At 46.1% G+C, this 17,596-nt stretch overlaps 1 protein-coding gene across 2 annotated transcripts in view; it reads right to left on the reverse strand.

Moving 5' to 3' along the window:
• LOC129713470 (sorbitol dehydrogenase-like) overlaps positions 1-16,554 on the reverse strand; it is a 43,199-nt gene extending 26,645 nt beyond the window's left edge. For both annotated transcript variants that reach the window (XM_055662519.1, XM_055662520.1), the window contains exons 1-4: positions 15,618-16,554; positions 6,611-6,644; positions 4,255-4,419; positions 15-174 (exon numbers count right to left, since the gene is read on the reverse strand). In XM_055662519.1, coding sequence (XP_055518494.1) covers positions 15-174; positions 4,255-4,419; positions 6,611-6,644; positions 15,618-15,674 — 416 coding nt within the window. In that variant the 5' untranslated portion in view covers positions 15,675-16,554. The remainder of the gene's footprint in view (positions 1-14; positions 175-4,254; positions 4,420-6,610; positions 6,645-15,617) is intronic.
• Between the last annotated feature and the right edge of the window lie 1,042 nt (positions 16,555-17,596).

Here is a 17,596-nt window from a genome sequence, read left to right on the forward strand (position 1 = left end):
CCCATCGTACTCACTTGAAGCAGTAGTTTGCACTGTGGACATAGAACTGGGACAACTGCCCATGATGAGGTGGGGTGGCGGAGCAGAACATGGCTGGAGAAAGGTTGTAGCGCCCAGACTTGCAGAACTCATCATTGTTCAGTGGGTAAGCCGGTTCAATGGCAACTCTATCTCCTGAAAGAAAGGGAATAAAGTTACAGTTCTTAAAGAAACATGGAGTTCTTCTGCAGTCAACAAAATAGAGAGAGTACAGAGGAGATTTACTAGAATGTTGCCTGGGTTTCAGCAACTAAGTTACAGAGAAAGGTTGAACAAGTTAGAGCTTTATTCTTTGGAGCGCAGAAGGTTAAGGGGGGACTTGATAGAGGTCTTTAAAATGATGAGAGGGATAGACAGAGTTGATGTGTTTAAGCTTTTCCCATTGAGAGTACGGAAGATTCAAACAAGGGGACATGATTTGAGAATTAAGGGACTGAAGTTTAGGGGTAACATGAGGGGGAACTTCTTTACTCAGAGAGTGGTGGCTGTGTGGAATGAGCTTCCAGTGAAGGTGGTGGAGGCAGGTCCGTTTTTATCATTTAAAAATAAATTGGAAAGTTATATGGATGGGAAGGGAATGGAGGGTTATGGTCTGAGCGCAGGTATATGGGACTAGGGGAGAATATGTGTTCGGCACGGACTAGAAGGGTCGAGATGGCCTGTTTCCGTGCTGTAATTGTTATATGGTTATAGTTGTATAGGACTCTGGTGAGACCACATCTAGAGTATTTGGTCTCCTAATTTGAGGAAGGACATCCTTGTGGTTGAGGCAGTGCAGCGTAGGTTCACGAGATTGATCCCTGGGATGGCGGGACTGTCGTATGAGGAAAGATTGAAAATACTAGGCTTGTGTTCACTGGAGTTTAGAAGGATGAGGGGGGATCTTATAGAAACATATAACATTATAAAAGGACTGGACAAGCTAGATACAGGAAAAATGTTCCCAATGTTGGGCGAGTCCAGAACCAGGGGCCACACAGTCTTAGAATAAAGGGGAGGCCATTTAAGACTGAAGTGAGAAAAAACTTTTTCACCCAGAGAGTTGTGAATTTGTGGAATTCGCTGCCACAGAGGGCAGTGGAGGCCAAGTCACTGGATGGATTTAAGAGAGAGTTAGATAGAGCTCTAGGGGCTAGTGGAGTAGTATTGGTTATTTTTCAAGTTGTATTTTAATTGTAATTGTTGAACTGATAAAATAATTCCCATTTCATACAGGTCTCCAATCCTTTTAATTCCTAATCTTTCCCTATAGATATACATTCTGTCAGTAAGAGATTGTTTAAATTATGGATTATTTACTATTGGAGATAGAAGCAATAAAGTTAGATAGAGCTCTAGGGGCGAGTGGAGTCAAGGGTTATGGGGAGAAGGCAGGCGCGGGTTATTGATAGGGGACGATCAGCCATGATCACAATGAATGGCGGTGCTGGCTTGAAGGGCTGAATGGCCTCCACCTGCATAGAAACATAGAAACATAGAAATTAGGTGCAGGAGTAGGCCATTCGGCCTTTCGAGCCTGCACCGCCATTCAATATGATCATGGCTGATCATCCAACTCAGTATCCCGTACCTGCCTTCTCTCCATACCCTCTGATCCCCTTGGCCACAAGGGCCACATCTAACTCCCTCTTAAATATAGCCAATGAACTGGCCTCAACTACCCTCTGTGGCAGAGAGTTCCAGAGATTCACCACTCTCTATGTGTGAAAAAAGTTCTTCTCATCTCGGTTTTAAAGGATTTCCCCCTTATCCTTAAGCTGTGACCCCTTGTCCTGGACTTCCCCAACATCAGGAGCAATCTTCCTGCATCTAGCCTGTCCAACCCCTTAAGAATTGTGTAAGTTTCTATAAGATCCCCTCTCAATCGCCTAAATTCTAGAGAGTATAAACCAAGTCTATCCAGTCTTTCTTCATAGCTTGTCCAATCCTTGAGGAATTGTTTATGTTTTGACAGGATCGTAGCATTTTTTTTTTGGGGGTGGGGGGTTGAAACGGGGTTTGCAGTCTCTCCCTGCGGGGGAATACGACATTTTTGTCGTATTCCCCTTCTCTGCCTCCGTCTGCGATGAGGCCTAATGGAGCTGACGACCTCGAGGCTCCGGAGGCAGAGCACCGTCAGGACTCGCCCTGAGCTCGCTCCCGTGAGGGTGGTCCGGCTCAGGGCTGGAAGAGGTTGGGACGCTCCCGTGAGGACGGCCAACCCGAGGGTGGAACGAGGCTCCCGTCGGAGCGGCCGAGTTCGGGAAGGTGCGGCGCTGGCAGCCGAGGGAGGTTCGGCGCCCAAGTCGGGGCGGCCCAGCCCGAGGCTGAAGACGGCGCAGTACTCACGTGAGGGTGGCTGGGACGGTGTTCTGGCGGTGGTGGCCTGAGTCCGGGGTTCGGCCGCGGGCCAGCGGCTACGTCTGCAGGACTGGTGGGCGGCAGCTTCGACCACCCCGGGCCGCGGTGTTTGAGCCGCGGGACTGTTCTTAACATCGTCCGGGGGGGGTTATCGCCCCAGCGCAGAGGGAGAAGAGGAGGGAAGAGACTGCGGATCTAAGACTTTTGCCTCCATCACAGTGAGGAGATGCTGGGTGGACTCACTGTGGTGGATGTTAATATGTGTTTATTGGTGTTTTATTGTATTGTATTATATGTATGACTGCTGCAATTTCGTTCAGACTTCGGTCTGAATGACAATAAAAGGCTATCTATCTATATCACCTCCATGGACAATCTCCAATGTCCACAATGGAGCGGATGTGAATTGGACAGTACCCTAACTACCCTGAATGGAAGCCTCAGGCAAGTTCAGAAGCCTGATAACAAAGTCTCCAAGAACATTTACAACACATAGTAAATCAACAAAAATTGGCACTAAAAAAAAATGCTTTGTGAGGAACAAAGGGCCTATTGGGGAAGTTTAAGAACAGGTTAAATGAACTGTCTGCTTCCTTCTATGATCACCTGACCCAGTGGCTGTCCGCAAATTCACAGAGAAAAAACATTGACCCTTTGGAAATGTGAATGCTCAGACCATTACTGGAACAAAACCCATTCATCATCGTTTCAAAATGCTGATAATCCCATAGATTTCCCCGTCAAGTCAGCCTATGAATGATAATTGTTAAAACATCAAACACTCCTTTGAAAGGATGAAAGATTGGAGGAAGAACCATTTCTCGGACAAGATTAAGATCTAGATGGTTAATTGAAAGGGTCTGGGTGTGGAGGAGGGTGTGGGGTTTGTGACATCTATTCAGTCTCGCATGTGAGCTTGTACTATTACTATAGGGTTGAGAGCAAAGGAACGCACGGGCATGTCGGTCCCCTGAACACATATGACAATGCATTTCGTTGTCACTGTACTGTACACTGACAATGACAATTAAAATTGAATCTGACTTTGAAGAGAAGATAGACGCACAAAAAGCCGGAGTAACTCAGCGGGTCAGACAGCATCTCTGGAGAAAAGGAATAGGAGACATTTCGGGTCGAGACCCTTCTTCAGACTGAGAGTCACGGGAAAGGGAAACAAGATATAGATGGTGATGTAGAGAGATATAGTCCAAATGAATGAAAGATACGCAAAAGTGTAACAATGCTAAAGGAAACAGGACATTGTTAGCTGTGGGTACACAAAAATGCTGGAGAAACTCAGCGGGTGCAGCAGCATCTATGGAGCGAAGGAAATAGGTGACGTTTCGGGCCGAAACCCTTCTTCAGACTGATAGGGGGCTGTTGGTTAGGTGTAAACCAAAGATCCTATAGTGGAGCAAGATAGACCACTCCTTCTAAATGCAATGGGCTGATGTGTAGTACGCAACGGAGCGGAACGTGGGCCTTTTTTTCATCCATTTCGTAACCCGACCCGACCCGACCCGACCCGACTCACAGTGTAATCAACGTTGCGGGGGAACAGTTTGTGTTAATAAATTATAATTCTGAAAATGAGAAGATTTTTACTTTTATTTTTACGAGGATGTTTCCGTAACCGGCTTCCGTCTCCGCACTAGTTATCGTTGCTCCGCTACGGGATCTTTGGTGCGGAGACGGAAGCCGGTTACAGAAATGGGGCCGAAAATTACCCACAAATCTGCCCATGACCGCACTACGTCTTTTTAGTTGAGTGCGCCATCTTGCTCGCTGTAGGATCTTTGGTGACAACGAGTTAGAGACAATGAGTCAACAAGAAGACGTTGAAATTATTTGGATTTGGAATGTCTCTTCTCTTACCTACTTGGAGATTCTTCACTCCCAATCCCACTTTGGTCACTGTGCCAGAACCCTCATGACCCAGAACCATTGGTTTCTTCATGAGGAAACTCCCCAGTCTTCCATGTTGCCAGTAATGCACATCAGACCCGCAGATCCCGACAGAATTCATCTGCAATAGGACCTCTGGAAACATAGCAAGGACAAAAGTCGGGGGGGGTTTTTTTTTCCAAATGTACTTTAGTTTAGTTTAGAGTTTAGAGAAACAGGCCCTTCAGCCCACCAGATCCTTGCCAACCAGCCATCCCCGCACACTAACACTATCCCACACACACACTGGGGACAATTTACAATTATACCAAGCCAATTAACCTACAAACCTGTACGTCTTTGGAGTGTGGGAGGAAACCAAAGATCCTGGAGAAAGCCCACGCAGGGAGAAAGTAGAACCAGTCAGAATAGTCACGATCAAACCTGGGCCACTGTAACGTAACAACTCTTCCGCTGCACCACCGTGCCACCAGGAAGAATATTTCTTTATTACGTAGCAAGTCGCATCATTAGGCAAGAACAGGCTGGAAGCTGTACGCCAATCATGCTCACTAATGGCCTGTGTCTTTTTAGGACCATGTACAGACTATGAACTAGATGCAGAGGTAGATACTGTTGGCACTGATTCAATCACTCAATTCTCCACGTAATCCCTGATATCCGTACTTATCAAGAATCTATCTATCTCTGCCTTAAAAATATCCAAAGCTTCCATTTTTCTGTAATCGGGGAGACCAAAACTGTGCACAGAGGAATTTAAATTGCAATTTTTAATTAACATTACCTTAGAAGGGATATCTATTGAAGGATTCTTAGGCACCCCTCTGTTATGGCTGACCATGGGTGTCTCCAGGGTTGGAGGACGCCTGTGCGTGACTTTGTTTAACGTGGGGAGACTGGTGCACAGACAGCCACCCCACACACGGTCCTTGACAGTTCAGGGTCAGGATCCAGTGGCATGGAGTCCAAGACGACCGGAGACCCTTTCCTGCTGCAGCCTTCATCCGCCTTCCCAGCCGTTGTGACGCTCCACTAAGGTGTGCCATCGTCTACTCGCTAGAATTCAGGGGGAAGATTGAGGGGGGATCTTATAGAAACTTACAAAATTCTTGGACAGGCTAGATGCAGGGTTGGAAGGGACAGGCTAGATGCAGGACTAGAGATTATGTGTTCGGCCCATGTTCGAGGGAAGTCCGTGCAGGTTATATGGTTATATGGTTATGGGAAGACACGAGTTTAAGGAGTCCAGAAAGGGGTCACACTTTAAGGATAAGGGGAAAAAAATCTTTTAGGACCGAGATGAGGAAAACATTTTTCACACAGAGAGTGGGGAATCTCTGGAATTCTCTGCCACAGAAGGTAGTTGAGGCCACAGTTCATTGGCTATATTTAAGAGGGAGTTAGATGTGGCCCTTGTGGATAAAGGGATCAGGGGGTATGGAGAGAAGGCAGGTACAGGATACTGAGTTGGATGATCAGCCATGATCATATTGAATGGCGGTGCAGGCTCGAAGGGCTGAATGGCCTACTCTTGCACCTATTTTCTATGTTTCTATGTTTCTATGTTTCCGCCTGTTGGATTGCTCTTAGTCAGAGACCTTCCCCTCGAAGTTACCACCATGGATGGCCCTACCAGGAGCATAGCTCCAGACGGCATCGCTCTCAGGATCATAGGACCACACAAGCTTCTCCATCACGACAAGGTGACAATCCACGGAGAAGTGAATTACAGTTAAAAAAAATTGGTCAACTCCATCAAATACCGAGCATAGGCACCAAGCTCTCCTTTTATGATGTATGTGTTAATTACAAATTGCAAATTGATTTGATTTGTAATTGTGTGTTTTATAAATGCTCAAAAGGATGTGTGCCTTTATATTCTGAACAGCTGGTTGCCCAACAGCCCTTGCAGTAGAGTTTAGAATTTAGAACAAATTCAGTACCTTAACGCAAAGTAATATTCAGGAGACCGCCAAACAAGAAACATAGAATCCAAGACGCAAGCAATCCAAGGGTTGCTTGCGTCCGGATGGCATGAACGTTGAATTCTCCCAATTTTGCTAGCCCTTGCTGACTCCTCCCCTTCCTTAACCCTCGAGCTGCCTCCTCCCATCCCCCCCGCCCTCGGGCTCCTCCTCCTCCCTTTTTCCTTCCTCCCCCCCCCACCCCCCATCAGTCTGAAGAAGGGTTTCGGCCCGAAACGTCGCCTATTTCCTTCGCTCCATAGATGCTGCTGCACCCGCCGTGTTTCTCCAGCATTTTTGTGCACCTTCGATCTTCCAGCATCTGCAGTTCCTTCTTGAACAAGAAACATAGAAAGACTTACCATTGGGGCCTGGCTCAGGGATTGGAAGCCTTTCCTGTGAAGAGAACATGGGTAGGAACTTGAGAAAGGTCTGACTCTTTACAATTGGGATGAAAATCATTATATTCAGATTAAACCACCTCTGAAGATGGGTCTCAACCTGAAATGTCACCTATTCCTTTCATCCAGAGATGCTGTCTGACCCGCTGAGTAACTCCAGATTTATGTATCCATGCATGAGGGATTGTTCCTCCAAGATGACCAACATTCCCAAGGCTTGATGGAAAATGTCCTTTATATTAAAAAAATATTAACACTTGATTGAAGTTCTAAAATATTAAGTACTGATAGGATAGATGGAAAAACCCCCCAATATTTATTGAACAAGTATGATAATGGATTCCGCAAGTAGAATAAGTTGTTTATTACCTTGATGGTAAGTTACATGCAGAGTATCCACAAATGTAGATTGTTAATTTGGTAATGTGAGTTTAGTTTTAGCGTAATTTAGAGATACAGTGCGGAAACAGGCGCTTTGGCCCACCGAGTCCACACCGACCAGTGCTGCCAGCAGAATTAGAACACCGGCCTACACACACTAGGGTCAATTTTACACTCATACCGATTCTACAAACCTACACATCTTTGGAGTGTGGAAGACACTGAAGATCTCGGAGAAAACCCAAGTAGTCACGGGGAGAACGTACAAACTCAGCACAGACAGCAGCCGTAGTCGGGATCGAACCCAGGTCTCGGGCGCTGCAAGCACTGTTATTATGCCCCTGTCCCACTTAGGAAACCTGAACGGAAACCTCTGGAGACTTTGTGCCCCACCCAAGGTTTCTGTGCGGTTCCCGGAGGTTTTTGTCAGTCTCCCTACCTGCTTCCGCTACCTGCAATTTCGTTGTCTCTGTACTGTACACTGACAATGACAATTAAAATTGAATCTGAATCTGAATCTGAATCTGCAACCTCCGGCAACCACCTGCAACCTCCGGGAACCGCACGGAAACCTTGGGTGGGGGCACAAAGTCTCTAGAGGTTTCCGTTCAGGTTTCCTAAGTGGGACAGGGGCTAGCGGCAGCAACTCTACTGCTGCGCCCGTTGACACCTCATTTGCCAGTGGTAAGCAAATCTGTTATCAAACAACAAACTGGGCAACGTTGCCATAGGAAGACCTGGTTGCTGCTTTAGAAATGGCCTTTATCGAAGACTATCCAAGCTAGTCTTTACGTGACTTCAGCCCCATTAGCGTGATTGGAGTTACATTGACATGGCAACACATTCACTACAGGTGTGTATTGGGGATGGACTTTAAACACTGGGCTTGCCAGTCAACTTCATGGCCTATGCACTAATAAGACTAAAAGTTGCCCAATAAACTTGGACCACCCAACTTCTCCCGGACCACCCATATTGAAGCAACTGACTAGGAAGCACACTAACGCCTCTACTTTCTTAGAAGACTTAGGAAGTTTGGCATGTCCCCTACACCTCTCACCCACTTCTGCAGCTGCATAACAGAAAGCATTTGATCACATAGAAACATAGAAACATGGAAAATCGGTGCAGGAGTAGGCCATTCAATACAATACAATACAATACAATTTATTTGTTGTCATTTGAACCCAGAGGTTCAAACGAAATTTGGTTTCTGCAGTCATACAAACAAGAAGAAGAACCAAGACACAACACAATTTACACAAACATCCATCACAGTGAATCTCCGCCTCAGGCAAAGTCTTATCTCTCCCCTGCAATCCTCGTTCTCCTCCCGATGTCAGAGTCAAAGCCCCCGGTGGGCGATGTCTGCACTGCCATTCAATATGATCATGGCTGATCATCCAACTCAGTATCCCATCCCTGCCTTCTCTCCGTACCCCCTGATCCCTTTAGCCACAAGGGCCACATCTAACTCCCTCTTAAATATAGCCAATGAACTGTGGCCTCAACTACCTTCTGTTGAATCACGATACATCACAGCTTGGTTTGGGAGCCAGCTCCATCCAAGACCACAAGATTTTACAGCGAATTGTGGACGCAGCCCAGACCATCGCACAAACCAAACTCCATTGTATCGACTCCATCTATACCTCACACTATCTCGACAAGGCCAGCAGCATAATCACGGACATGTCGCACCCTGGCCACTCCCTCTTCCCCCCTCTCCCATCAGGCAAAAGGTACAGAAGTGTGAAAACGCACACCTCCAGATTCTGGGACAGTTTCTTCCCAGCTGTTATCAGGCAACTGAACCATCCTACCACAACCAGAGAGCAGTGCTGAACTACTCTCTACCTCATTGGTGACCCTGGGACTATCCTTGATTGGACTTTGCTGGCTTTACCTTGCAATTTGAGAATTAAGGGACAAAAGTTTAGGGGCAACATGAGGGGGAACTTCTTTACTCAGAGAGTGGTAGCTGTGTGGAATGAGCTTCCAGAGCAAGTGGTGAAGGCAGGTTCATTTTTATCATTTAAAAATAAATTGGATAGGTACATGGACGGGAAAGGAATGGAGGGTTATGGTCTGAGTGCAGGTGGATGGGACTAGGTGACCCTCAGACTATCCTTGATCGGACTTTGCTGGCTTTACCTTGCACTGAAAATGATCCCCTCATCATAGAAACATAGAAACATAGAAATTAGGTGCAGGAGTAGGCCATTCGGCCCTTCGAGCCTGCACCGCCATTCAATATGATCATGGCTGATCATCCAACTCAGTATCCCGTACCTGCCTTCTCTCCATACCCCCTGATCCCCTTAGACACAAGGACCACATCTAACTCCCTCTTAAATATAGCCAATGAACTGGCCTCAACTATCCTCTGTGGCAGAGAGTTCCAGAGATTCACCACTCTCTGTGTGAAAAAGGTTCTTCTCATCTCGGTTTTAAAGGATTTCCCCTTTATCCTTAAGCTGTGACCCCTTGTCCTGGACTTCCCCAACATCGGGAACAATCTTCCTGCATCTAGCCTGTCCAACCCCTTAAGAATTTTGTAAGTTTCTATAAGATCCCCTCTCAATCTTCTAAATTCTAGAGAGTATAAACCAAGTCTATCCAGTCTTTCTTCATAAGACAGTCCTGACATCCCAGGAATCAGTCTGGTGAACCGTCTCTGCACTCCCTCTATGGCAATAATGTCCTTCCTCAGATTTGGAGACCAAAACTGTACGCAATACTCCAGGTGTGGTCTCACCAAGCCTCTATGCACTAAATCGCCCGATTGTAATCATGTATTGTCGTTCCGCTGACTGGATAGCACGCAACAAAAGCTTTTCACTGTACCTCGGTAGACTTCAAGAGAGCGTATTGTCATGTGTCCCAGATAGGACAATGAACTAACCTGAATTATTTTTAATATCACATCATTGTAAAAGAAAATGATAACCTTTATCTCGAAGGGCAACTGAACCCTTGTCTAACCTCATCCTCGTCAGCTGTCTCACCCACCGTCACCTCTGTGCCTCGGTATTTTACTTCAAACCCATATTCTGGATCAAGATGTCCAATTCATTGTTTGAAGAGAGGTGAGGTTTGACATTTACTTTTTTTTTTAAGCAAACACGAGAATTGCGTAAAGAAAAAAAATGTTCTAGACTATTCCTTAAAGTGAAGGTGCAGCCGTTTTATTTGATGTGAAGATTGTCAAGAATGGAGAGGTCCATTGATTTTTGACCTTTTGTGCTTTTGTAAATATTTCCCAATTCTATTTGAACTTTACAGCTTAGTTGCTTGTCAGCTGGTCCGAGGTACAGTGAAAAGCTTTTCTTGCGTGCTAACCAGTCAGCAGAGAGACAATACACGATGACTATCGGGGCCCATTTACAGCGATAAGGGAGTAATTACAAGGGCGAGATAAGACCTGGAAAGTCCGGTCCGGGATAGTCCGAGTGTGTAGGAGGGAACTGCAGATGCTGGCTTCAATCCTAGGTAGATGCAATGGTAGGTAGACGCATAACTCTGGACACCCTTACTCATCAAGAATCTGTCAATCTGCTCCTTAAAAATGATTTGGCTTTCACAGCCATCGGTGGCAATGAATTCCACAGATTCGCCACCCACTGACTGAAGAAATTCCTCCTCATCTCCTTTCCAAAGGTGCGTCCTTTTATTCTGAGGCTATGGCCCCTGGTCCAAGACTCTCTCACTAGTAGAAACATCCTCTCCACATTCACTCTGTCTTTCACTGTTCGTTAAGTTTCAATGAGGTTCCTCCCCTCGTCCTTCTAAACTCCAGCGAGTACAGGCCCAGCCTTCCTCTATGGACCATTGTTGATGGCTAAGATGGACACAAAAAGCTGGAGTAACTCAGCGGGTCAGACAGCATCTATGGAGAAAGGGAATAGGTGATGTTTCGGGTCAAGACCCTTCTTCAGACCCGAAATATCATCTAATCCTTTTCTCCAGAGATGCTGTCTGACCCACTAGCATTTTTGTGTCTATCTTCAGTTTAAACCAGCACCTGCAGTTCCTTCCTGCACAAGTCTTGATGCCTAGTTTGGAGAGCGGGAGATTTGACGGGTTTTGAGCTCGTAGATCGTGTTTGAGGACAATTCCGCTGCTCGTGATGGCCCGCAGAATGTTTCCGTGCCTTAAACCACCATAAAAATCTAGTCATAGAGTGATACCGTGTAGAAACAAGCCCTTCGGCCCAACTTGCCCACACCAGCCAACATGTCCCAGCCACACTGGTCCCACTTGCCTGCGCTTGGTCCATATCCCTCCAACCCTGTCCCAACCATGTACCTGTCTAACTGTTTCTTAAATGTTGGGATAGTCAGATTCAGATTCAACTTTAATTGTCATTGTCAGTGTACAGTGCAGAGACAACGAAATGCAGTTAGCATCTCCCTGGAAGAGCAACATAGAATATGATTTCAATAAATAAATCTATTTACATGCATACAGTCATAGTGTTTTTCCTGTGGGAGGAGTGTTGGGGGGGGGGTGATTGGCAGTCACCGAGGTACATTGTTGAGTAGAGTGACAGCCGCAGGGAACAAGCTGTTCCTGGACCTGCTGGTCCGGCAACAGAGAGACCTGTAGCGCCTCCCGGATGGTAGGAGGGTAAACAGTCCATGGTTGGGGTGAGAGCAGTCCTTGGCGATGCTGAGCGCCCCTCGCAGACTCAGCCTCAACTACCTCCTCTGGCAGAATTCCCAATCTAGTATGGGAATGCACCTCGTTCCTGCCCCACCACCTTACAATGCAAACATCCTTCAGCAGAACACAGTGTAACATTTCCTCTCCGCAGAAGTCTTTGACTCGTGCAGTGATAGCAGCCCTGCAGCGTGTAATATTAGATCAAGCAACAACATACCAGAATAGCTCGAGGTGAAATGCAACCACTAAAGACTGCTGGTGGCATTATTAATATGATCACAATAGATAACACAGGTGCTAATTGACATGGTGTGACACCGCAATCTCTCACCACATCTCAAACCACATTAGTTGAGTATTACAAATATCTATTGTTAAAACCAACCTTGCTCAACAAGTTTTTTCCCCCCCTGGAAAACTGGAGGCCAATGGCTTAAGGGCGTGTCCCACTTGGGGGTAATTTGCGTGTCACGCAGATGGCGTTCAAAGATTTTGTGCATCCCAAAATCCTGGGACGTGGCGCGCGACTGCCTACGTCACCGCGCACCATGCGCGCGTCGTGTCACGTAAATGATCCCGCGCAAATTATGCCAAAGTGGGGCAGGCCCTTTAAGCTGAGAGGGGAGAGATTTAACAAGAACCTAAGGAGCAGGTTTTTCCACTCAGAAGGTAGTCCATATCTGGAATGAGCTGCCAGTGGAAAGTCAAGTCAAGTCAAGTTTATTTGTCACATACACATACGAGATGTGAAATGAAAAGTGGCAATGCTCACGGACTTTGAGCAAAAAGACAAACAAACAAACAAACAACGAACAGACGAAACAGCTATAATTATGTCTTTTGAAAGATGTGGATGAGAAGGATTGAGAGGGCCTAATGCAGGCAAATGAGTTTGGCCAACCGAGTCAACGTGTTTAAGAAAGAACTGCAGATGCTGGAAAAATCGAAGGTAGACAAAATTGCTGGAGAAACTCAGCGAGTGAGGCAGCATCTACCATGACAAGGGAATAATGTTTTGTGCAAGGCAAAGCCAGCAAAGTCCGATCGAGGATAGTCCGGGGGTCACCAATGAGGTAGATAATAGTTCATGCCAGGAGGCTACTCTCTGGTGGTGGTATGTTGTTCGAGGGATCTCAAGGAGGGGGATGGTGAATGATATCATCGGCAGTAGCAAAGAGCATGTGTTCGGACGGTGAGTCCCTGGTTTCTGAGGGAGAATCATAAATAGAGTCATGGGGCCTTACAGTACAGAAAGACACCCTTTGGCCCATCATGTCTATGCCGCCCATTATATCTATAACTATACTAATCACATTTACCAGCATTGAGTCTTTAGACATTTAGGCCTAGGTCCTTCAAGCATGTCTGAATGTTGCTTACACTGCATCTCCTCCACAATGTATTTAGGCAGTACATTCCAGACACTATATGGAAAATATCTGTGCTATCATGTTCATAGGTTATAGGAACAGAATTAGGCTATTCGGCCCATCCAATCTACTTTCTCTCGACCAGAAACGTCACCCATTCCTTCTCTCCAGAAATGCTGTCTGTCCCTCTGAGTAACTTCAGATTTTTGTGTCTGGTTTGGGATTTAAACCAGCATCTGCAGTTCCTTCCTACACAAAGTGCGCTGCACTATACACCCCTGGGCAGACTGCTCAGATATATCGCAAATAACTACTCCTAGCCAAATGTCCGTGACTGGACACTTTCACCCAGACTTGCTCGAGGTTAAGTGTTTAAGAAGGAACTGCAGATGCTGGAGAATCGAAGGTACACAAAAAAGCTGGAGAAACTCAGCGGGTGCAGCAGCATCTATGGAGCGTAGGAATGGGTGACGTTTCGGGGTCGAAACCCTGAAGGAAATAGGCAACGTTTCGGGTCGAAACCCTTCCGGGTTTCGGCCCGAAACGTTGCCTATTTCCTTCGCTTCATAGATGCTGCTGCACCCGCTGAGTTTCTCCAGCTTTTTTGTGTACCTTGCTTGAGGTTAGTTCTGCACCAAACTCTCCGTCCCCGCCCCCACCCCCCGAAGGCTGTACCCAACGCGAGCATCACAAACATGCAGTGACTGAATGCCATGGGTGTAGCTGGTAATGAGGCCCATACAACAGTAGCAGGAGTGTACTGTACATGTTTGCCTTGCTACTCCTTCATTACACCTATTTATTTACGCAATAACCAAGCACTTTATTCAGAACACGCTCTGCAACCTTGAAATGGAACAAGGGTGCAAACTGAAGATGGACACAAAATGCTGGAGTAACTCAGCGGGACAGGCAGCATCTCTGGAGAGAAGGAATGGGTGACGTTTCGGGTCGAGACCCTTCGTCGGACTGAGGCTCAGAACGATAAGGAAGTGTAAGGGATCAAAGGAGATGCAGATCAAGGAAAATGTAGAATAGATCATTGTTAGCTGGCGAAGTTGACAACAAAGCAAACAGAGATAAAAATGTAAGGTACACAAAAATGCTGGAGAAACTCAGCGGGTGCAGCAGCATCTATGGAACGAAGGAAATAGGCAACGTTTCGGGACAAAACCCTTCTTCAGACCCTTCAGACCCAGAGTCTAAAGAAGGGGTTTGGCCCGAAATGTTGCCTATTTCCTTCGCTCCATAGGGCTTCGGCCCGAAACGTTGCCTATTTCCTTCGCTCCATAGATGCTGCTGCACCCTCTGAGTTTCTCCAGCATTTTTGTCTATCTTCGATTTTCCAGCATCTGCAGTTCCTTCTTAAACAGAGATAAAATGTAATCAGGGGACAGTTAGACTGGTCAGAGAACTGGGAAGGGGGAGGAATGGAGAGAGAAGAAAAGCAAGGGGTACTTGAGATTAGGGAAGTCAATACCCCTGGGGTGTAAGCTGTCCAAGCGAAATATGAAGTGCAGCTCCTCCAATTTGCGCTGGGCCTCACTCTGACAGTGGAGGAGGCCCAGGATAGAAAGGTCAGTGTGGGAATGGGAGGGGGAGTTGAAGTGTTGAGCAACCGGGAGATCAGGCAGGTTTAGGCGGACTGAGCGGAGGTGTTCAGCGAAAGGATTACCGAGTTTGCGCTTGGTCTCGCCAATAGATAGGAGTCCATACCTGGAACGGCGGATACAATAGGTGAGGCTGGAGGAGGTGTCAAACTGCACAGATTCAAAGTTGAATCCATTTTGTTACCTTGAAGGGTTTAGAAACATAGAAACATAGAAATTAGGTGCAGGAGTAGGCCATTCGGCCCTTCGAGCCTGCACCGCCATTCAATATGATCATGGCTGATCATCCAACTCAGTATCCCGTACCTGCCTTCTCTCCATACCCCCTGATCCCCTTAGCCACAAGGGCCACATCTAACTCCCTCTTAAATATAGCCAATGAACTGTGGCCTCAACTACCCTCTGCGGCAGAGAGTTCCAGAGATTCACCACTCTCTGTGTGAAAAAAGTTCTTCTCATCTCGGTTTTAAAGGATTTCCCCCTTATCCTTAAGCTGTGACCCCTTGTCCTGGACTTCCCTAACATCGGGAACAATCTTCCTGCATCTAGCCTGTCCAACCCCTTAAGAATGTTGTAAGTTTCTATAAGACCCCCTCTCAATCTCCTGAATTCTAGAGAGTATAAACCAAGTCTATCCAGTCTTTCTTCATAAGACAGTCCTGACATCCCAGGAATCAGTCTGGTGAACCTTCTCTGCACTCCCTCTATGGCAATAATGTCCTTCCTCAGATTTGGAGACCAAAACTGTACGCAATACTCCAGGTGTGGTCTCACCAAGACCCTGTACAACTGCAGTAGAACCTCCCTGCTCCTATACTCAAATCCTTTTGCAATGAAATGAGCCGATGTAACAATGTGGCTTTTCCCAATCGACCAAAGGCAATGTCGAACATCCAGTGGGCAACAGGTTCAGAACAAGGAGTAGAAGGAAGAGGCGGTTACCATTCGCAGGTCCCCTGGCCCATGTGCCACTACCGAGAGGTTGCTCTGCTCCGACATCGCTGCTCTCTCAATCCAAAGTTGGGAGAGATACACCCGGCTGCCTTTTAAAGTTGTTTTCGATCAAACCCCTTTTTATCTCTCTGCTGTCCTTGACACAAGGCTGAGTTGTATTTATCCCTTTCACTCCCACATCACCAGGACAAAGTCTGCCACAAAGCAAAGACATTTTTTGCTGGGTCAGCCTCCTGTCCAGTTTTTTATCCAGATTCTCCCGGACTTGGGAGCGGCCAGAAACTGATCTACTTGCAAATGTCCACCTAGAAATCCGGCGTAGGAAGGATCTGCAGATGCTGGTGTGTAAACCGAAGATAGACGCAAATTGCTGGAGTAACTCTGCGGGACAGGCAGCATCTCTGGAGAGAAGGAATGGGTGACGTTTCGGGCCAAGACCCTTCTTCAGACCTTCTGATCTTCAGATCTTTCTGAACAAGGGTCTCGAGCCAAATTATGTGTTCAGTGAAAGGTATTGAGCGGAGTTGACTCTCTGCTTACGAGACGTGCAGGGTAGGAAAAGCTGACACTACCCCCACACTAAGCGGAACAGGTCCCAACAGTGCCTGGATGTCCCTCTGAGCCCCCGTTCCCCAAGTATCGACATTTCATAGTTATACAGTCCTAGAGCACACCAGGAGGTCATTTTACCCACTTCGCCCATGTCAACCAGGTTTCATATCTGAACTATTCCCAACTGAACTGGTCCCATTTCCCTGCATTTGGCCCATAACTGAACAAAAGAATAACAAAAGGCTAACTGACGCTAAAGATTTCCCTGCACACCTTTCCTCATCATGCATTTGTCAAAATGCCTTTAAAATGTTGCCACAATCTCAGCTTCTGCAGCTTCCTTTAGTTGCCTGGTCCATTTGCTCAATACCTTTGGCATGAAGAGATTGCCCCTTGGATCAGTTATATATCCTTCCCCTTTCTCCGTAAACCTATGCCCTCTCGTACTGGACTTGCCTACTCCTTATCTATGCTTCTCATTATTCTGTATACCTCTGTAAGGTCACCCCCCTCATTTTCTTTATGACTGTCCACCACCTTATGAAGAAAGACTGGATAGACTTGGTTTATACTCTCTAGAATTAAAGAAGGAGATTGAGAGGGGATCTTATAGAAACTTACAAAATTCATGTAAGGGTTGGACAGGCTAGATGCAGTGGGAAGATTGTTCCCGATGTTGGGGAAGTCCAGGACAAGGGGTCACAGCTTAAGGATAACCTTCTGGGGAAATCCTTTAAAAGCCCTAACTTGTTCAACCTTTTTTCACACAGAGTGGTGAATCTCTGGAACTCACTGCCACAGAGGGTAGTCCAGGCCAGTTCATTGGCTATATTTAAGAGGGAGTTAGATGTGGCCCTTGTGGCTAAAGGGGATCAGGCGGTATGGAGAGAAGGCAGGTACGGGATACTGAGTTGGATGATCAGCCATGATCATATTGAATGGCGGTGCAGGCTCGAAGGGCCGAATAGCCTACTCCTGCACCTAATTTCTATGTTTCTATGTTTCTTACACTCCAGTAAGAAAGAGAGTGAGTATCCAGCTACTCCTTACAATTCAATCCTGTTAGCATCTTGGGGAATCTCTTCTGCCCCATTTTCAGTTTAAGACGTCCTTCCAAGAGCAGTAAACTGCTGTCAATTTTTTTTTAACTGTTTTAAAACATCTCCAGTATTTAAAAATTAATCAAGATTTCCATATTTTTAAATGATTAGAAATATTTACTTTGCGAAATACAAACAAATGTAAAATATTAAAAATGATTAAAAATATTAGAAATTACATCCAATTAAAAGTATTATAAAATAATAGTTATATAATATTTAATTTTGTATAATTAGAAATATTTAAAAATCGAATCAATTAAAAAAAATCTAAGATTTGTAGAATACTAATAAATATTAAAAATATTGAATTTA

The sequence above is a fragment of the Leucoraja erinacea genome, chromosome 36 (assembly GCF_028641065.1).
Source record: "Leucoraja erinacea ecotype New England chromosome 36, Leri_hhj_1, whole genome shotgun sequence".
In the NCBI taxonomy this organism is placed as follows: Eukaryota; Metazoa; Chordata; class Chondrichthyes; order Rajiformes; family Rajidae; genus Leucoraja; species Leucoraja erinaceus.